The 21075-nt window shown below is 35.3% G+C and overlaps 1 protein-coding gene across 3 annotated transcripts in view; it reads right to left on the minus strand.

The window, feature by feature from the left end:
- The window catches only part of KIZ (kizuna centrosomal protein), an 81762-nt gene that overhangs the window by 26786 nt on the left and 33901 nt on the right, over nt 1-21075 (minus strand). For 2 of the 3 annotated variants that reach the window (XM_070939135.1, XM_070939134.1), the window contains 3 exons: nt 20296-20460; nt 17808-17958; nt 12626-12734 (listed from right to left, as the gene is read on the minus strand). In XM_070939135.1, the coding sequence (XP_070795236.1) occupies nt 12626-12734; nt 17808-17958; nt 20296-20460 (425 nt within the window). Of the gene's footprint in view, nt 1-12625; nt 12735-17807; nt 17959-18417; nt 18563-20295; nt 20461-21075 lie in introns of those variants that run through there. The other variant, XR_011600151.1, reaches the window with a different exon arrangement.

Genomic DNA, 21075 nt, shown 5'->3' on the forward strand with positions numbered 1-21075 from the left:
ATGAAATTGTTTCAAAATAATTATGAGGTGTTGTGGTGTGATGTACAGAAAGATATAGAGACTTGGAAAAAACTGCAGCTGTCTTTACTTGGAAGAATAGCAGCAGTTAAGATGAACATTTTGCCAAGATTTCTTTTTTTGTTTCAAATGATTCCGGTGCTTAAAAGTGATAAACAATTGAAAGAATGGCAAAGTGGATTGAATAAGTTTGTCTGGAATGAGAAAAAACCGAGAGTGAAATTGAAAATTATGCAAGATGTTCCAGAAAGGGGAGGTCTTAAACTTCCAAACCTACAATTATATTATGAAGCAGCAGCCTTGACTCAAGCGAGTGATTGGTTTGGAAGGAAAAAGACTGGAATATTGAATATAGAAAGCTTTGATCTTGAATTTGGTTGGCATGCTTACTTATTCTATGAAAACAAAGTGGATAAAGTATTTAAAAGCCATATACTTAGAGATTCCTTGATGAGAGTTTGGAAGAAGCACCGATTCAAATGGGATTACAAAATACCGCTATGGCTGGATCTTGGTCATATTATGTGGAATACAAATATAATGTCACTCGGGGGGTTTTTATATAAAGAAGTTCTTTTTACAGATGCGGGCAGATGGCAACTGAAGACATTAGAGACACTGTTGGATGAAGGGATTAATCTAACTTGGTTACAGTATAATCAACTTCAACTGAGGTGGAAAGAGGACCAAAAAACTGGTATAATGATGCATGAGGAGGAATTGGTTAGACATATAAAAGAGAAAGGTCCAATGCATATTAAAAGGCTTTATAATGTTTTGTTAGAAAGGGATTCAGAAACTGAACTGGTTAAAGATTGCATGATTAAGTGGGCACAAAATTTTGCAGAACCAGTGATGTTGGAAACATGGGAAAAAATTTGGATTCAGAATGTTAAATTCACACAGTCGCAGAATTTGAGGGAAAATTTTTATAAAATGTTTTATAGATGGCATTTAGATCCTAAGAAATTGTCGTGCATGTACCCTAATGTTCAACCAAAGTGTTGGAGATGTGACTGCTTAGATGCTACATATTATCATATTTGGTGGACTTGTAAGAAAGTGAAGGCTTTTTGGATAAAAATTTGGTGGGTTATGCAGAATGTTTTGAAGAAAAAAATTCAGTTTTCTCCACAATTGTTTTTATTGGGTATAGTTAAGGGTTTTACACTGGGTGAAACAAAGTTGATATTGTATATGATAACAGCAGCGAGATTACTGATAGGTTAATATTGGAAAAATGAAGCTGTGCCCACTATCGAGGAAAGGACTTTGAAGATGGCCAGTTTTGCAGAGATGGCAAAGATTTCAGCATATCTAAAAGATCACTCACAAGAGACTTATGAATGGGAGTGGAAAAAGTGGACAGATTATGTGCAGAACAAATATCAAACTAGGAAGTATCAGATAGCTTTTAATTGAAAGTGTTATATAAAGATAGAAATATTTGAATTTTGTGAAGATGAAAAATATATTGGGGATGGAGGGGTTCAAGTTTTATAAAAAGGGGATTTTGATTGGATTATATTCTGTGGAAGTCCGGGGGGGAGGGGTGGGTTAGGGGGGGTTGGGGAGGGTTAGGGGGGTTAGGGAGGGTTAGGGAGGGTTAGGGAGGGTTGGGGGGGGGAAATGGGGAGAAAATGTAATTGTAAAACTTTTCCAATAGAAAAAAAAAAGCATGGCTATCCCAAATTTTCTGATGATTTATAAAGGAAAAAAGCTAATACACACACACAAGCAACACATACAGAAAGATGTTAAAGTTTGTGCATTAAAACACTAATGAAAATGTTCTTTTTATATTATCTGATAAAGTGGGTATAGAACTGCAGCCTAAATTATTCACAATTATTTATATTACCCGTTGATAAATCAATAGTTTTGGAAAGGCTATAGTATTTTTGTACCACACTTCTTAATTTTAATACATCCACTCTATTTTATTCAGTCAATTTATTTCTAATGTTAAATGTATCTTCACCTGATATTTGAAAAATGTCTTGAATATTTCTCAGAGGAAAGAAATAAAAAATAGTCATGTCCCTAGGTCTACCAAACTTATATTTCATTTCAACTGAACAATTTACATTGAAGTAAGTTTCAGTTCAAAATGTATCTAGAATCATATAATTAAAAGAAGACCAGAAGGTAAATTTCAGCCTCATTGAACAAGAATTTCACTAAATCAGATATCACATATTTTATAAATCTTAGTTAAGAAATCATTTTACATCGTGCTATATATCTCATTTACTTATGACTTGCTCACTAAAGAAAAAACTGATATTACATGTTATACTTTTCTCCACCAAACTTTGGCAATGCATTTGATATATCAGCTTAATTAACTGATTCTCATAATTAGATATATATGATGTAACATAATTAAACAAAAAGTAGACACCTAATTAGATATCATAAGCATTTGATGTTATACTGAATTGTTTAGCTTTTCTACTGGTAAAAATCAGCATTTTTATATTTTGAATGTTTACTATTAAAAAAGGCCTCACTTAAAACAGTGCTGTGCATAAGTGCATTTTAAGTTATTATTAATTTGGAATAAGCATCAGTTTTAAGAAAAAACTCAGCAGTGAATTATTTTTAATATAAAAACTCTGAAGCAAATGCTCCAGGAATTATTCATTCTGATATATTAACAATACATATTGATGATTCAATAGTGGGTTCTCTTATACAGAGAAACTGAAGTTGTTATTGTTCATTTGATTTCTCTGTCAGCTTTTCTCCTGGAACTCAAGATGGCATACTTCTAAATTACCTAGGTTAGCCTGAGACATAGTGACTGGGCTAAAGCCCTTTGAGTTTTTCTGGATGAGGATGAATCTAGGTTAGTTTAGTTGAACACTTTGGAGCCTTGGTAGTACAGTGGTTTAATGCACCCTGTTATTAACACAGCTGCCTGCAATTACTGCAGGTTCGAATCTTACCAGGCTCAAGGTTGACTCAGCCTTCCATCCTTTCTAAGGTAGGTTAAATGAGGACCGAGTTTGTGGGGGCAATAAGCTGACTTTGTATAAATATACAAAAGTATGAAGGCTATTGCTTAACGCATTGTAAACCGCCCTGAGTCTCCGGAGAAGGGCGCATATAAATCAAATTAAAAAAAAAAACACTTTAACCCAGTGTTTCTCAATGTGAGAAGCTTGAAGATGTGTGGATTTCAAGTCCCAGAACTCCCTAAGTAGCATGCCGGCTAGGGAATTCTGGTAGTTGAAGTCCACACATCTTCAAATTGCCAAGAATGAGAGATATTACTTTAAATCATTACAGCTACAACAGTGTACCGCAATGGCTCCAACTGGGTAAAGTTTTCCTACAGGCTGAATGGACCTTCTGATATGTATGTCAGGTGCACTAATATTTTGCTCCTTTGCATCTTTTATAACATAGAAATCAGTAATTGTATATTATTGAAATGTCCATGACAACTGTTTCAGTGGGGTGTTTTACTGATATCTACCCATTTGGATAACTAAAATTTTAAAAAAGACAGAGACACAGATATGATTTTGCACAAGAAAAACTTCACTGCAGTACAGAGGCATCTGAAAAAGTTTTTCAAAATTATGAAAACAGCATTGTGCCATTGTGATGCTGCCCGATCACAAAACTTGTACAAGATAGGCAAAGCTTAGGTTGTCATGGTGTCAACTGCTTCATTCTTACTTTCTTTTACACTTTTTCCCAGTTTCATATCTGAAGGTATGTTTGGAGTTCAACTCCAGCGTAAATTAAAGTTTAGTTGTACTGACTAAGAATTCTGGAATTGGCATGTGGAGAGGAGATTGAGAAAATGAAAGATAAATCATTGTGGGGCTATTTTCTATATTACAAAAACAGAGTTGTCTGCCACAACATGGTATTTTGTGTTTACTCCAGAGGGAAAGAACAGAAAGAAGTAGAACATAGAAATTATAAAGATGGGACTGGGTCATGAAGAAAGAAAATACTCAATACTATTAATAGTTAATTTCATTTTAATCAATGTTTTTCTTTTAAATTTAATTTTGACATCCAATCAATGAGTAAATAAGTCAATTCACAAATTTCTTCATATTCTTTAGCAGATACTTCTAAGGCTGTGTTTTTCCCTTTATCATTCTAATGAAAATGTTTATAATACATTGATCAATGATAGCAATCTTACATTTTTGTTTAAATATTGTCTTACTTTATTAGTTGTCTAATTAGCACTAGCGATAGTACTTAGACTTATGCTTCACAGTGCTTTGCAGTCCTCATACACACACACTCTCTCTCTCTCTCTCCCCAAGATTTTCCCCTAGCTGCTGATAGTGCCCACTTAAAAGAAAGATAGCTTTGAACACTTCAGCAGCTAGATTTTAGCTCACTCTGGTCGGCAACAACTTTTATCAGATGCACAAATGAGTTTTCACAGCTCTACCTAGAGATGCAACATGGCTCCACGAGACTAAACTGTATTTGATATGAGGCTAATGTGCCTTCTTGACAAATCAAATTGGATTATCTCTCCCTTACCATTAAAGTTGTTGTTATTTTATGTGTTTTTCCTCTTTGCCAGTTGATTTATGGCTATTTATATTTCATTAGTCAAAAATATTCATTTTATCATTATACTGATCTTAGATTTTAACTGCATATTCTCTATAACAAACCTTCTTAGCACACTTACTCTATTTAATTTTTTTGCTTTAGCCAGCACATAACTGTTCCACAATCTGTAATTCCCTGGCTGACTAAATTTCACTTCTCCATCTTTCATTCCTGATTGTTATCGAGCAAGATCCTTCAAGCTGCGTTCATTCTGCTTGAAGCCAGAGGCACTGGCAATATTTTTTTTTTTTTTGCAAAACTATTCAATCCATGTTTTCCCAGGATTCCAGAGTCTGCTCCTCTAGTGCATCCCAATCACTCATTAGTAGTATACAAAAGTATGGTCTTTCTAATACTCTTGAATTTGCCTAGTCATACGAAGTGGTGTCAGCACTTCAAGATAGACCAGATTAGAAAACAGATTTCTACAGAAAGACTACTAAAGGTAGTCCTCAATTTACGACCACAATTGAATCCAAAATTTATGTTGCTACATGAGAAATTTGTTAAGTGAGCTTTGCCCGATTTAACAACTTTTCTTGCCACATTTGTTAAGTGAATAAATGCAGTATCATGATTGTTAAATGAATCTGGTTTCTCCATTGACTTTGCTTGCCAGAAGGTTGCAAAAAGGGATCACATGACCAGGGAACACTGCAACCGTCATAAAAGCGAGTCAATTGTCAAGCATCCAAATGTAAATCATGTGACCATAGGGATGGTGCAACGGTCATAAGTGTGAAAAATGGTCATCAGTCACTTTTTTCATTGCCGTTGTAACTTCTAACAGTTACTAAGTCAAGGACTACCAGTACATTTTATTGAGAGAGGCTACACATTGCTATTTCAACAAAGGGTAGTTCTAGTCTTTTTATGGAATTTGTTTTCTGATCTGCTCTACCTTATCTAAATGTCAACTTCTTTTTCCAAAATGATAAAACATGATTATCAGACGCTAGGTGGCGCTGCAGTTGAAGTAGATGCAAGGAATTTTATCTTCACAATGATATAAAGAAATTGTCTACATTACTCCTTCAAAATTTAGACATAGCTATCACAAACACAGCAACTGTTTCCTTTGAGCATCCAATATTCTTTGAAATTCTGAAGGTTTTCTTTTACAGTACAGTATTACCTTTTCCAAAGAGAGAACAAGCAGCAGAAATTCTTCGGCTAACAATAATTTAACATTCTTACTTTTAATTATGAGTGCATCTTTGAGTAAGAGCTTTGCTTATAATTATCATACACTGAAAACAGTGAAAAAAATCAGTTCTAGTACTGCCACTTCTTAACCATAATAATTTCAAACACTGTAGGAAGGGGAAATTCCATTAAGTGATTAAGTGACCAAACATATTAATTGATAGGGCAGTACAAGTACTTAACTATCAGTTCTTCCAAATAATTTATACTGCAATAATTGACATTTAAGAGACAACATATGTCCCTTAGTGTAGAAATAATCAAAGAGGTGCACACTCCCTTTATTTCTTACATGAAAATAATTTTAAAAAATATTGTTACTATTGTTATATAGGCATGAGACGTTTCATCTCACAACTTCTTCAATTATTCCTGATTGAAAAACCTGATTAAAATTTAGGATTGCTTTTTCTTAAACACATAGCATACACACAAAGGTTTTATACACGTTTCTACACATGTGGCATGTGTAGGAAACGTTATCACTGGTCCAAGTTCTTTTTGAACGTGCAAGTTTCTTTATGTTTATCAAAAAATTTAGTGCATAATTCTGTTCTCAATTTTAAATCCCTTCAAAAGGCCATTTTCACTTGAAACTTAAATTAGTTTTTCACGTTTAGCAAGTATATTTCAAAAATTCTAACCTATATTTTAAAATGCCTTCCAAATCATTAGTATTTGAATATTGAATATTTGAATATTACAAAGATACTTAGTCCTCAAGAGTTATTTTAAATAATATCACTGCTAAACTACATTACAATATAGTGCTTTTTCCAATTTTTGTAGCAATCTACACAAACACAACTGACCTGCGTTGCTAGTTTTCCATAAAACACAACTGTATTATCTGTACATTGGAATACACTGTAGCTAGAATGGAATGGGACGCAATATCATACAAACTGAGACTAAGAGCATGTATACAGAGGATAAAGCTATATCAGCCACCAACTAAATCAAAGCAATTGATTTTACATTTTTAAATGCAGACTGAGACCAAGAACATGCGCCGAGTAAATAATAAGTAGCATATCAAGTCAACAAGCCAAACAAAATCTTTAAAAATCAAGCCGCAGTACAGTAATATACCTTCCAGGTAATGGTACAAAGCAGTTGGTTGTCCTTTTCTCTCCCTCCTGAGTTGTGTAATTTGCTAGCCAAAGCAACCATGTTCCATGTTTGTTATTATGACCTCAGAGCCAGCACATCTTGTACAACCTAGGTGGGTCAGTGATTGGGCCCTGACATCATCATCTTTGGCTGTGTGCAGGTGGGGGCCATGGTGCAGAGTTGTAAAGGTTCACTCAAATGTTTTTCTTTCCTTAGCAGCTACACTTATTATCTTTGGAATATGGTACATTCATTCTCAGTTGAGAACACCAACAGATTTGTCTTGCCTGGGATAGTTGCTTTCAATAATGTTTTTGGATACATTTAAATGTAGAGAGTGACCTCTCTGCAGCAGCCACTGTTACAGGTGTGGTTAGAAAAAGTAGGCAGGCAGCACAAACTTCAGTGAAATTTGAAGAAATAGCATGTTTTTCTATTCTATTTTGTTCATGCGGTATTCACACTCAGTCAGTAGAACCACCTGACCTGATCTTTCATGTCAATATCTTCCATCCATAATCAGAGGAAAAACTGGAACTTCCATGACATTTTCATAGATATATTTTTAATTGCATCTTGACAGAATTAGAAAGAAAGCTAAGTTCACTCTATATGTCGGATACTTGATTATTCCATATTTAAGAGCCATAGTGGTGCAGTGGTTAGAATGCAGTACTGCAGGCTACTTCTGCTGATTGCCGGCTGGCAGCAGTTTAGCAACTCAATTCTCACCAGCTCAGGGTTGACTGAGACTTCCACCCTTCTGAGATTGATAAAATGAGGACCCAGATTGTTGGGGGCAATATGCTGACTCGGTAAACCATTTAGAGAGGGCTGTAAAGCGGTATATACTGTAAGTCTGTTATTGCTATTGCTATTAACAACTTGTCCAGAAGATACAACAAATCATATTTTACAAAAAGAGTGATTACAGAGAGTAAATTTTCACAGAATCCATGTGAAATGTATTATTCTGTCTATAACCTCTAAGGGAAAAAAAAGGAAATAGGTCCCTGTGGATATAACCAACTATAGGGGGCAGCGGTCATCTCTGTTTCAAGAGCTGTTGGGACAGTGGTGTCCGAAGACATTTCTGTGGTCATGAGGTCAACATGACCTTATGAAGCACTGTTTCCTCCCATTGAAGTGATAACCTCTAAAGAGCAAGTTAAAATGAACTGAGATCATGGTGAGACTGATCGTTCTATCAAGCATCTGCCTCTAAAAAACTTTGAGCAATTTATTCTAGGTTCTAGAGGAGCTTGGCTTGCAAATCAGGAGTGACAGGGATCTGATGCTTCAAGATTCCAAATTTTTCTTTTTAAGTGAGGTTAGCCACAAGTATTAATCACCTAACCACTCATTCTGTTCCCTAGTTGAAAAAGCCAATGTGCTGGGTGATGCATTTAATCTTAGAAGACCAGAGCTACTCTTGTTGGACTTGCACCCCAGATTTGTTTTATGGTTAAATAATCAGATTCTCTTATCACTTTCCCTTTGAAATGGACCAGGTGGATGGTCTATTTACGAAACCCCCAACAGCCACAGATTCATTAAAATGAGCTCTGTCTGTAGAAAACAAGAGAAAGCTCAAGGTAGCATCAGCATCACTGCTGCCCTCGTGGCTTCTTACTGAAGAGGCATGTACTTTGTTTTGGTCAGTAACAGATGGTATAAGTAGTTGTCTGAGATTCAAAGGGTCCCTTTCAGAAAAACAAACTAACGTTGGGGAGTTCTACTGGTTTCTCTTCCTGCCTGTTTTCTGTTTTCACTTCTGAGCACACTATAAAAGTTTTTCAACTTCTTTCCACTGCTACTTGAAGTTGTCATTTTAAAATGGTTTAGATGACCATCCTTGAGTGTCTCAGAATGGAAGGTTTCTATTCCAACCCTCAAAACCTTGAAGGAAGTTTATTAACTGCATGTTGTTCCATGCCATAGCCAATAAACTATTTTTATATTATCATCATGATCATGATCACCATTATCATTATTTTACATTGAAGATTGCATGTTTTTCAATCCCAGTTAAATGTTTATTTAATAAATTATGGCTAAACAACTCATAACTTAATGTAATGTGGGAATCCAGTATTAATTTTAATGGCAATTTATATTAAATGCAGCCAAATTAAGAGAAAAGCCTATGGTATTTGTCTACCTGTGGATATAAAATACCTAATAGATGTAGGAGCAAATGGACGCCTTAGCCCCCCAGAAAGCTTCCCTTTGTTAGCTAAGCTAAGTCTTTATTCCTGTTCCAAAGATATACCATACAATTGTACTAAGAAAAAAAATTAAACACGAATTACAAGGACAACATGAGTAAATTGATATTTGTGAGAATGAGCAGCTTCCTTTGCTTTTATCAGATGAGGATAAATTTATCAATTGGTATTTAAAGTTTTGTCAAGGGAGGTGAACATGGCATATTTACATGGACTATGTCTTTTATTAAATATTAGAATTTTATCAAAAAAAAAAATCCTTACAAAATTGAGGAAAAACAGTATAAAAAGCATTGGTTGGAAAAACCAGAATTTCTCTGGTTTAGCAAATGTTCATGAAAATTGGAAATTGTACCCTTTTCTGTTAGCTAATGGAAAAAAATCTATACCAATCTTCTTGGATGACCTTCAATAAAGTCAGAACATTATTCTTTATAGAAGGTAATCAAAGAGTTTACTGCACTGATTTAATAACTCCTTTAACATTGCTAAAAGAATTCCAGTTATGACTGTAGAACTTGTCCTAACTAGAGATTTTTTTAAAAAAGAAAGCTAAAACAGAAATTGTCACGAGTGTTTCCAGGATTGCTGTGGCTATCTGCCTACTCACAAACAGTATGGTTTTAATCAAGCCATCTGCTGTTGGCAATTACCTGCAAGCCTTCCCCGCCCTAGTTAATTGCAGGTTAACTCCCTATATAAGCAAGGACCTTTTGCTTGCTACTCGGGCCTAGTCTTCTAGGCCTAAATGCACAGCTCCTGCAGGAAGCTTGGTGCAATGCCGCAGATGGGAGAAGAATGCAGATAAGGACTCCAGACGTTACAGAGAGACTCCCACGGATGCTTGCCTTTTGCTGTTTTTAGCACGCAAGCTATCATCGGGACTGCTGTTGCTGGATCTTCTTCCTCCCACAAGCTTCAAGCAATGTTTGCTGTTTGAACTGATTTTATTTTAGGTGACTTTCAGCTGTGAAGCTCGTGCTGCTCCCACCATGATGGCCTTGATGATGTATCGACGCCGAAGCTGCTTACCTTCATGCTAGCTTTATTCTTTTGTGAACTGTTTCGGTATTGTGGAGAGGGATCTAGGGAGATAGCCTTGCTTCACATACCCAGATAAGACTTTGTTTTTAATGTGTTTTCTTAAAGACATAGTGCTTTTTAAATGTTTTAAAGTAAATTATATTTTTACACAAGACGCCTCTGTCAGAATCATTTCAGTCTCAGTGTGTTTACTCATGAGCTGGTTCACGGTCCGGGGTACCCCTCAACCCCATTTCGTCACAGAAATATACATAAAAATATTAAAGCACTTTTAATATTTAAAAAAACCCAATAGCTTTCACATTTATCCTTCAACTTTATGCTACTTGTTGACATGCAGTTATATATTTCCAATTTGTGTGCGCAGTTTGTTTCTTTTTAAAAAAGAAAAGGATTGCAAAATGTTGACTACAGATCTGCATTTGTTACCACTGCTAATATATACTACTAACTTATATGCACACATAAAAGAAAAAATAAGAAGAAAAATCTGCCATGCTATATTTCACATTATTTTTTAAAAACATAATGCAATTACCAGAAAGAGACTGTAACAGGTTCTGATAAGATCTTATTGCAAAATATTTTAAATTTATCAAAATGCTTTCTGAGGCAGAAATCCTGCTTTTGTCTGGCACCTTTTCTTGTGCTCTTACTCTTATGATACATGTTCAATTACTGCAGAAAAGAAAAGAATCAAATCAGAAACATGTGTAGTTTGCCATATAATTACTGATTCTTCCCCATGGCGACTGACCTTTGTAAGACCAATACCAAGACCTGAAAGGCTAAAATGATAGATATTCACAAGGTTTAAAACATATAACATAATTACAAAGACTTAAAGTGGGCATGACATAAGTTTGGACCTTAGGTTTTTGCAATTTATGTCTGAACCTAGAATGTAGTAGCTGGATTTATTCAGAATGAGGGTAATTCACAAGCATTGGAATGCAATGTTTCATTGTATAATAAAGGTAAACATCACATTTGAGCCTATTATACAACCATTACTTTTACCTGTAATATCAATCTTTTCTAGGAATTTTTTTTTGTTACTCTCATCTTCAAACCAGCTTGTGATTTTTGTATGTGAACACAAACAATAATGAAACACATTTCAAGCTCACAGTGATCAGACTACTTTGTTTTCTTTTCAAGTCCCATTCCCTTTACTTTTTCATTTTTGTTATCTCTTGTTTATTGATCTAAACTGTCCATTACAGTTCTTTACAAAGGATACTACTGTGGACTTTAGTAAAATACGTTGTTACTCTCTCTGTTTATTTGCCAAAGAAAACAGCAACTGTATCTTGGGTCTCTGTATTTAAAGTCAGCAAAAACTTGCCAGCAAACTTAACCAACTTGGCTATTAATCCTAAGAGAATACACAAAGACACAGGCACAGACATACACAGAAACTAAATCTAGGTAATTATTTTAAATCACTGCCTCTTTTAATGATAGCAATAGCGCAAGCAATAGCATCTAGACTTATATACCACTCCATAGTATTTTACAGCACTCTCTGAGTGATTTACGTTAGCATATTGCCCCCAATAATCTGGGTCTTCATTTTGGAAGGATGGAAGGCTGAGTCAACCTGAGCCGGTCAGGATCAAACTCCAGGCTGTGTAGAATTAGCCTTAATATTGCATTCTAACCACTGCGCAACCAGCGCTCTTAAAATGATAAAATTCTACTAAAATAAACAAAGTATGATTCCTTAGGAGTACTATGTAAAAGAGTCTACAGATAGTCCTCGAGTTATGATCATTTGTTTAACAAATATTTGAAGCTACGATGGTGTTGAAAAAAGTGATTTACAATTGGTTCTCGCATTTACAATCATCGAAGTGTCCCTTGGTCACATAATCAAAATTTGGGTGCTTAGCAACCTGTATATGTTTACAACAGTTGCAGGTCCCAGAGTCATGTAATTACCATTTGATATCTTCCAGAGGTTTCCAATAAGCAACGTCAATGGTGGAAGCTGGATTTGCTTAATGATTGTGTGATTTGCTTAACGATTGCAGCAAAAAAGGTCATAAAATGAGGCAAGACTCACTTAACAACAGCATCACTTAGCAATGGAAGTTCCTGTCCCAATTTTTGTTCTAAGTCAAGGACTACTTGTACTTTCTAATGGCTTGTTTCCTATAGCCTTTGCTAAGCACGTCACCACCTTTCACTTCTAAAATTATTTCCTTCAGCAGATAAATTTATCATAAAATCCAACAAAAACTTTTCTAAGTAAGAGTCTTTTCTTCTAAAATGGGAATTATTCAGTTTCTTCTTTGCTAACAAATTACAAATATATTTCTAAGTCTTTGTTCTTCAATGTTTCTATGCAAAAATATATGTAACATATTTTACAGAATATTATTTTCTGTTCTCTCTATATTCTGAATTTTTACCTTGCTTTTCTGGGCTATTTTCTGCTTGTGAATTATAGGAGGTTTTATCACTACAGGAAAATGATCTGTCTTCACAATCTTCTACAAAGTCTTTCAACACTGGAGAAATCTGAAGCAAAAGAAATAAAACATTTTTATAAAATATTTTTAAAAATATTCTGATATTTTTGCAGAATTATAATGCAAATTCTGAAATGAGCTTCTCACAGCTCCTGCCTTAATATATTTTGAAACTAATTAACTAATACACATTGCATTATTTTTTTATGAGTATGAGAATTCTGAAAATTGAGATCGCATTATTACTGCTCTTTTAGTAAGTATACAAGTCCCTCAGATCAGTTGCTTATCAAAGACCTTATATTAACAAAATTCATTCGTTTTAGGCCTATGCAAATTGTTTGCCAAAGCATGCCTCAGAATCCATTCCTCAATGTTGGGAAGCAGCTCAGAGATCCTCCTGAAGAATTACTTTGGCAGCTGGACAGAATAAGAGTCACCCGTGCATACACAGGCATGTGCAGAATATTCTGATGAAACAAACATACCATGTTTTCAAATAACTTCACCTACTCTGCGGGTTCATAGAACACTTGAATAACGTGCATAGAACTATTCCAGATCAGTAAAACGCTTTTTATTAATTGATACCAATGTCTGAGTCTGAACATTCATGAGATGCTTGGAATATTCTGGTTTCCAGAAAAGTTAGTAGTAGCCCTAGAAAAAGGCAAAAACTAACCATTTCTGCTAAGAGATGTAAGCAAATGCAACCATTTACTATGTCAACAAGATCTTCTTCAAAATGGATACAGTTCTGGTATTAGCCCTCTTGTATTTTCTGAATTGTTGCATATTATTGCAGAATGCCACCAAAATGATAGCGGCAGTAATGATGTTACTAGTCTCTCTCTCTCTCTCTTTCTCTCTCTCTCTCTCTCGTAACATTTGCTGCTTGTTTTATTTATTTCATAACAAAGTCATCTACTGAGCAATGTGCCTATATGAAAAAAGCAACTGTTCAATCAAAGCTATTAAAATGATAACTAGGGCAGTTGTGTGGGTATTTTTTTAAATAATGAGGGCAAGGACAACCTTGCCTGATATAAAACTCTCAAAATCTGGCTCTTTTTGCCACAGTGATGTACTCATCACACAATATATCATATCCCACTCAAAATGAATTTCTGAAGATACCTTCATTAATAACTAAGATGAAGTAATAGAAGGGGAACTCATCAAATTCACAGATGATACCATGTTTCTCCGAAAATAAGAACCTGTCTTATATTTTTGGAACCCTGAAATAAACGCTTGGCCTTATTTTCAGGGAGGTTTATTATTTTGGAGCTCATCTTGCCGTCTTACCTGATTTCCAGCTCTGTCTCTCTAACCCTAACCAGAGGAAATGGTGGGGACCAGCTGTGCATGCGTTTAAATATTTTTAAATATTTTCAGGAAGGGCTTATTTTCGGGGAGGTCTTATTTTCAGGAAAACATGGTAATAAACAGACAGGAAAAGCCAACACCCAGAAGACAACCTCAGGATCCAAAAAGTTCTTGACAAACTTGAACGATAGGCCCTATCCAGCAAAATGAATTTTAATGGGGATGAAAGCAAAGTTTTACATTTAGGCAGGAAAAATCAAAGGTATAAGTACAGATCAGGTGAGACCTGGCTCAAAAACAGTAACTGTGAGAGGGACCTTAGAGTCCTAGTGGATGATCACTTTTGCAGTATGCAGCAAAAGTCAAAAAAGCTAATACAATCCCTGGTTGTATAAACAGAGGCATAGACTCAAGATTACATGAAATATTAGTGCCGCATTATAAAACCAGGTGAGACCACACCTGGAATACTGCAACCAATTTTGGTCACCATACTACAAAAAGATGTTGAGACTTTGGAAAAAGTTCAAAGAGCAACAAAGGTTTGGATAAAAGGCCTGGAGATTAAACCATAAGAACGGCTGCAGATTTTGGCCTCGGCTAGTCTAAAGAAAAGAAGAATTAGGGGTGCAAGGACAGCAGTATTCCAGTATTTGAGGGGTTGCCACAAAGAAGAACGGGTCAAATTATTATTCAAAGCACCAGAGGACAGGACAAGAAACAATGGATGGAAACTAATCAAAGAGAGAAGCAATTTGGAATTAAGGAGAAACTTCCTAACAGTGAGGACAATTAACCAGTGGAACAGATTGCCTTCAGAAATCGTGGGCACTCCATCACTGGAGGTTTTTAAGAAGAGACTAGATAGTCATTTGTCTGAAATGATATACTTTAGGTTCTCCTGCTTGAGCAGGGGATTGGACTAGAAGACCTCCAAGGTTCCTTCCAGCTCTATTCTATTCTAGATTTCTAGATTCACATTAAAAAAGTATGTGATGCCTAATTGTCTTGAAATTAGATATAATGCTATTTCTAAAGTTCTACGACTTAATTGGTCCAGGAAAATGGAGATTTAAAATTATCTCTTCTCAAGAATAGCTGTCCTGTCAAAATCATTCCAAAAGAATGGACAAAGAAGTCCATAAGGAAGTTCAGATCAATGGGATCCTTTTATCCTGGCTAAAGTTAATATTTATGATTTCGCTATCTGAAAAACACTGCATATAAAAGGATTCATGAGAGAATAGGAAAGGGAAAACTATTGTTCACGAAGAACATTGTCTCAAATTTTCTAAAAATGTGCCTCCAGGCTTCTGTGGGAAATTTTTATGGAAAAATAAGTCAAATATAAAACTTTTCACACTCTGGGGGATCATTATGTCTGATAGAAACCAAGCATGTATTTCACTATAAAATATCCAATAGTCAAAAATGAAAGTATCAAAGGGATATTTTGCTTTCTCAGATGATTTGATATTGGCAAAAACATGAAGTCAACTTTTCATTAGATTATTTTATAAAACAATATGTTTGCTCACTGAAACTGAAACACAAGTGGCTCATGCACCAATTCAGTGTTCACTAACACGCAAACAAAAGGAACAGCTGAGGAACTTTGGAGTTTTGTAATGGCCAAATCAATGTTCAGGCTTAAATCCCAGAGAAACGCTGTCAGAACCTGAAATAGGTTTGCTAGAAAATTCTTAAAACTTCCCTGAGTTGAAGACGTTTGCCACATATTGGGACAAAATTTTTTACATAGTGATGTAAGAGATCTATCAATAAAGACAGGAAATGTTACAGTGCTGCATTTATTACATCCTAAAATGATACAACTACTTACTGAACAAGAAGGAAATTATGTTTTATTTTTATTTTTTCCTCTTTATTACATTGTTATAAATCTTGATACACTGTAGTATTTTAATAAAATAATTTTATATTACCGTATTTTCCAGCGTATAAGACGACTTTTTAACATATGAAAATCTTCTCAAAAGTCGGGGGTCGTCTTATACGCTGGGTATCGTTCTCCTGTAACCAGGCAAACCAGCCCAAAAGGCTCTGACGAGCCTTAAATGGCTCTGGCGATCCAAGCTCTGGCGATCCCAGCTGAGTTGCCTGCTAATCAGGCAACGCAGCTGGGATTGCCAGAGCCATGTAAAAGGAAAAAAGTTTTCCCCCTCCAGCTTGCTTACCTTAGCTGCTAGTCACAACGCTTGCCTTGCTTCGCTTGCCTGAATCCATTCCATCAGCAAGCCACTCCCTGCCTGAAATCAAGCAGGCAGGGAGTTGTGGACTTCAACTCCCAGAATTCCTTAGCCAGCTTTGTTTTGCTGGCTGAGGAATTCTGGGAGTTGAAGTCTACAAGTCTTAAAGTTGCCAAGGTTGGAGACCCCTGTTCTATTGGGTAAGTTTTTTCCCCCTTTGGGAGCTTTAAAAAAAATAGTTAATTGGGGTTTTTTTTAGTTGTTCTTTTTTAGACCTAGCCATTTAAAGTTTAGGAAGTTTTAAATTTAGTTTTCATATAAAAATAAAAATAAAATAAAATAAAATAATATTTGTGCAGCTTTCTGAGATTTAGTGTGTTTCTGTAGTGTTTCACTCTAACTACACAAACACACAAAATCTCACAAAGCTGTATGTGGAATTTTGTGTGTGTAAAGTGTGAAAGTTGTTTTTTTGGGCTTTTTGTGGCTGTGTGAGGTTCCTGCTTGTTGCAGGGGCCATTTTGGGTCTAGCACAGCTGCTTTTACATTGTGGGTGAGCCAGTTGTGTTGTGTTGTGTGTGTGTAAAGTGTGAAAGATGTTTTTTTGGGCTTTTTGTGGCTGTGTGAGGTTCCTGCTTGTTGCAGGGGCCATTTTGGGTCTAGCACTGCTGCTTTTACATTGTGGGTGAGCCAGTTGTGTTGTGTTGTGTGTGTGTAAAGTGTGAAAGTTGTTTTTTTGGGCTTTTTGTGGCTGTGTGAGGTTCCTGCTTGTTGTAGGGGCCATTTTGGGTCTAGCACAGCTGCTTTTACATTGTGGGTGAGCCAGTTGATGTTTTTTAATTTTTATTTGGTGTGTGTTGGAAGAGGGGTAGTCTTATACGGCGAGTATAGCCCAAACCCTATATTTTAACAGGAAAAGTCGGGGGTCATCTTATACGCCCAGTTGTCTTATACGCCAGAAAATACGGTATTGTATAATATGAAATATTAGTGACTTTTATTAGATAACTTAGAATATTGTAAATATTGCAAATACAGAAAATATTCTATAATTTTTAATTACAATTTAGGATATCAATATTAGAAGCACTAAAATCATTTGGCTTTTTCATACAAAATTGAATGTAAGATTAAAAAAAAACTTGCTGCAGCTTACGTCTAAGTATTTAGTTAAAGGTTTTCTGGGAAATTATGTTTTCATTTCAGTACCTCATATGTCAGATAACTTTATGAATTAAATGAAATAAAGACCAATCTGAAACGCTAATAACATTCAGTGACAAGAATATGCAAAAATGTTTTATCTCCTTAAGTTTTAGAAATTGTTTTATATCTTCCTTCAAATTAATGCATGTAAGCATTCTGACTGGTTATCGATTAGCAATCAGGACATTCACGTTTTAGAAAATAATCAGCAGCTAGATACCAAAAAAGCCTTTTTAGCAACCACATTACATGATCTATATGTAAAATTACTGCTATACAGTACACACAGAGATATAATTCCTTCATCTGAAAATCATTCACCAGGTGTCATTCCCTGGCATTACTCAAACATGCAGGAAGTTAGGAAACATACTGACCGGGCTTTCTTGTTTATGCCTCTCCAAAATCAATAGGGTACCAAACATGTCTTTCACTTCTTGTCTGAGTAAAATGTGGTGCTTTTGCAACAATAAGATATGTTTGCTTAAACGTTCCCAAATCTTAGTAAAATAAGATGCCAATTCAGATCTAGACAAAACAGAAAAAAGGTTTTCATTTAAAATGCTTAAAAAACAGCTAGGTTGGCATGAGATATTGTTTATATAGAACTGAAATATGGAATAATTCCAGAGTGACAAACTTTTCTTTCTGCTTTCATCAGCCTAGAGGGATGGAATAATTTGAGATCAGACTTTGTTTTATTTTAATATTTTTGATCTCTTATTAGACTTCATCTTTGTTTCTTTTATTAAACTATATTGTTTTCATTAAAATAACTTTTCCAATATATATATTATAGAAAAATGAAATTAGATTGATTTGGTTATTGAGATGTTTTGTGCTTTTACAGTAGTTTTTTTCTCCCCTATTTTTTTGTGTGTTATAGCGTAAATTGCCAAAATTCACCTTCTGAGTTTGGCAGAATATAATAAAGACAATGCACACAAAAAAGGCCATGTTTAGCAAAAACTGAATTCAGAGTTTTACCATTCACTTAATAGCTAATGTAATCCAGTTGTGCAATCTGTAGTTGATTTATTATATCTTTTGGTGTCTTCTCAAGAGTCCTAATATGAGTTTTTCAAGGCAGTCCAGGCCAGAAACATAATCAGGAGCATCAGCATGATCTTTACTGTAAAATTACATTAAACAGAATCTTACAAGACTGAAAATATTTCTCCCATCCTCTCTTTTTAGTTACCAATAAACTAAAGGGGTCGATTTTGAAACATTCCCCATGTTTTCCCCCCACCTGTAGTTGCCTCTTATCAGATGTTGTCTAAGCTGCGGGTCTTCCTCCTGTCTCCCAAGGTCATTCCCGCATACCATCACACCTGAGAACATTATTCATTAAGGTATTTTGACACGTTATTTTGGATTCAATATATAATTCAAATGACTAGAAATATCATACTTTATCCTTTAAAAGTTGAACAATGTTTAAAGAGGCAAAATAGCTGGGAATTGAAACTGGTTCTTATTGAACAGGGGTGCTTATTGAGAGAGGCCATGGGGCTGGCCTGGAAATATTAAAAGGAGCACCTCACGGTGCCTCTGCCAGCCAAAACGGGCCACACGGAGGCCCTGCGAGGCCCCTGTGTGGCCTGTTTTTGGCCTCCCCGGCCTCCAGCAGCACTCTGTCAGCTAAAAATGGGCTGTGCAGGGCATCTGCGCAGCCCGTTTTTGGCCAGCAGAATGCTGCAGGAGGACTGGATTGGACTGGATTACAATTATGTGGCCTCAAGTAAGTGCCTGATCTAGATAGAAAACAAGCAACATCCTACAGTTTAATGCCAGATTTTACATACTGTAGGTCCATTTAAACTACAATCAACAATCTATAATTGACAGCCATTTCTATTTACTATCCTGGAAATTTACCTCTGATGTTAGATCTCGTATTATCATGTTATTTATGTTATTGTATTTTTATTATTAGTTGAATAATAAAAATACAATAGTATAAATAGCTTTTCTGCCTGGAAAAGCAATTTACTATTAAACAATGGGATATAAATTTAGAAATAAAACGTTTAGTGGAATATGAAGAATAAATGTTTGCCAGTAATATCTGGTAAAAGAGATAGGAAAATGATTACAGTAAAGAACTGTGGAAAGAAATACAGGAAAAAAATGCATCTTGAGACTGTGTCAAATGGCCACCATGGCCACCCCCACCATTAAAATGCATTCAAACTAATTCAGGAACATGGATAGATGGAGGACAATTAGGACAGAATCTCTGAAATATTTATTATTAATCAAATGTATATGGTCGTCCATCTCACTGAAACAACTCTTAGCAGCGTACCACAATCCAAATTTTCTTCCCTCAGCTCCCACCTGTGAGCTGTGCTATCTCTTCATGCACATTGAACTCCTCCCATCTGTTTCTCACAATCTCTCACGAGTCTATTTGTGGGGAACTATTTGTGCATTAATGTATTTGAGGGAGTTTTATGTGTTAAAAGTAGTAGGCTAGTAATAGGTTGTGTATATGTGTGTTTACCTATGTACATGCTGACAGATGCACTGCCAAAAGCCTAAGTTAACACTTTATGTATTCTCAGCTACCCTGGTGTTAGCTATTGCTCTGCTTACTATCTAAGGTTTCTTTTTCCTATCCATCTCTTTCCTTTTAAAGCTCCTATTCTAAACATTCTTACCTGGGAATAAGTCTCACTGAATTCTTAAACCAAAGTAAACATGTACAGGATTGTTTTATAAAACATACTTAATTTCTATATTTTGAATAGTTAAACTATAACCTGATGCATGCAACTCTCTTGAAGTGCTTTGATTTCATATCATATACAGCATGTGACTTATAAGAATGATGGATCTGTGAACATTAAGTGATCATACCTGCTTTGTTCTTCATTCAGTCTTTCCTTTTTGTCATTAAGCATTTTATCTTGTAAAAGGCATCCATTCATTGTATTTTGCAATAATTTCTGAAGTTGATAAAGGACAAGCGCTTCACATGCTTCAAAGTTTTCTTGTGCCAAGTTGCCACCTTTATTACAGAGGCTATAAATGAAATCATGTACTTAAAAACAGGTAATTTATATTTTATCAATGAAATTTAAAACACTATTAATATATTGATCAAATATGAATAGGTCAAAGTATATGCATGCACCAACTTCTTCACCTGTAGCATCCTGAGAACCAAAAAAACTTCGATTGCACATCTGATAATTGATATGTTACCCAGCTGAAATCACAGAAATAACTGTGACACACAGTTGGATAAAATGAAAGTGTTTGGGGAAGAATGTGATAGGCCATTTAGGAAGTCCGTTTTCATATTCAGCATTTCTACTTCAAGATTTGAACTCACTACCTCAAGCTAGAGTATGAGCCTGCAATGCCAACATTGTCAAGTGTGAAGAATATATGCATAATTCTTTCAACATTCCTAGGAGGAATGAGAGAAAAAAAAGAGTTCTGGATTAGGATGTGGCCAATAAAAACACTCTGGGTCTGACTTGTAACCTACCGAAATAAATCAGAATAATGAAAACGTAATTGCCAAATATAAAGTCCCTTCCATTGTACAATTTTTAAAAAATATATTAATGAGGAATCAATTATTTTAAAACAAATTGTTCCTACAATGCTGTTATAAAGAGATCTTAGCTA

This window comes from Pituophis catenifer, unplaced genomic scaffold, assembly GCF_029215685.1.
Source record: "Pituophis catenifer annectens isolate HBS135680 unplaced genomic scaffold, rPitCat1.0.hap2 SCAF_3, whole genome shotgun sequence".
Lineage (NCBI taxonomy): Eukaryota > Metazoa > Chordata > Lepidosauria > Squamata > Colubridae > Pituophis > Pituophis catenifer.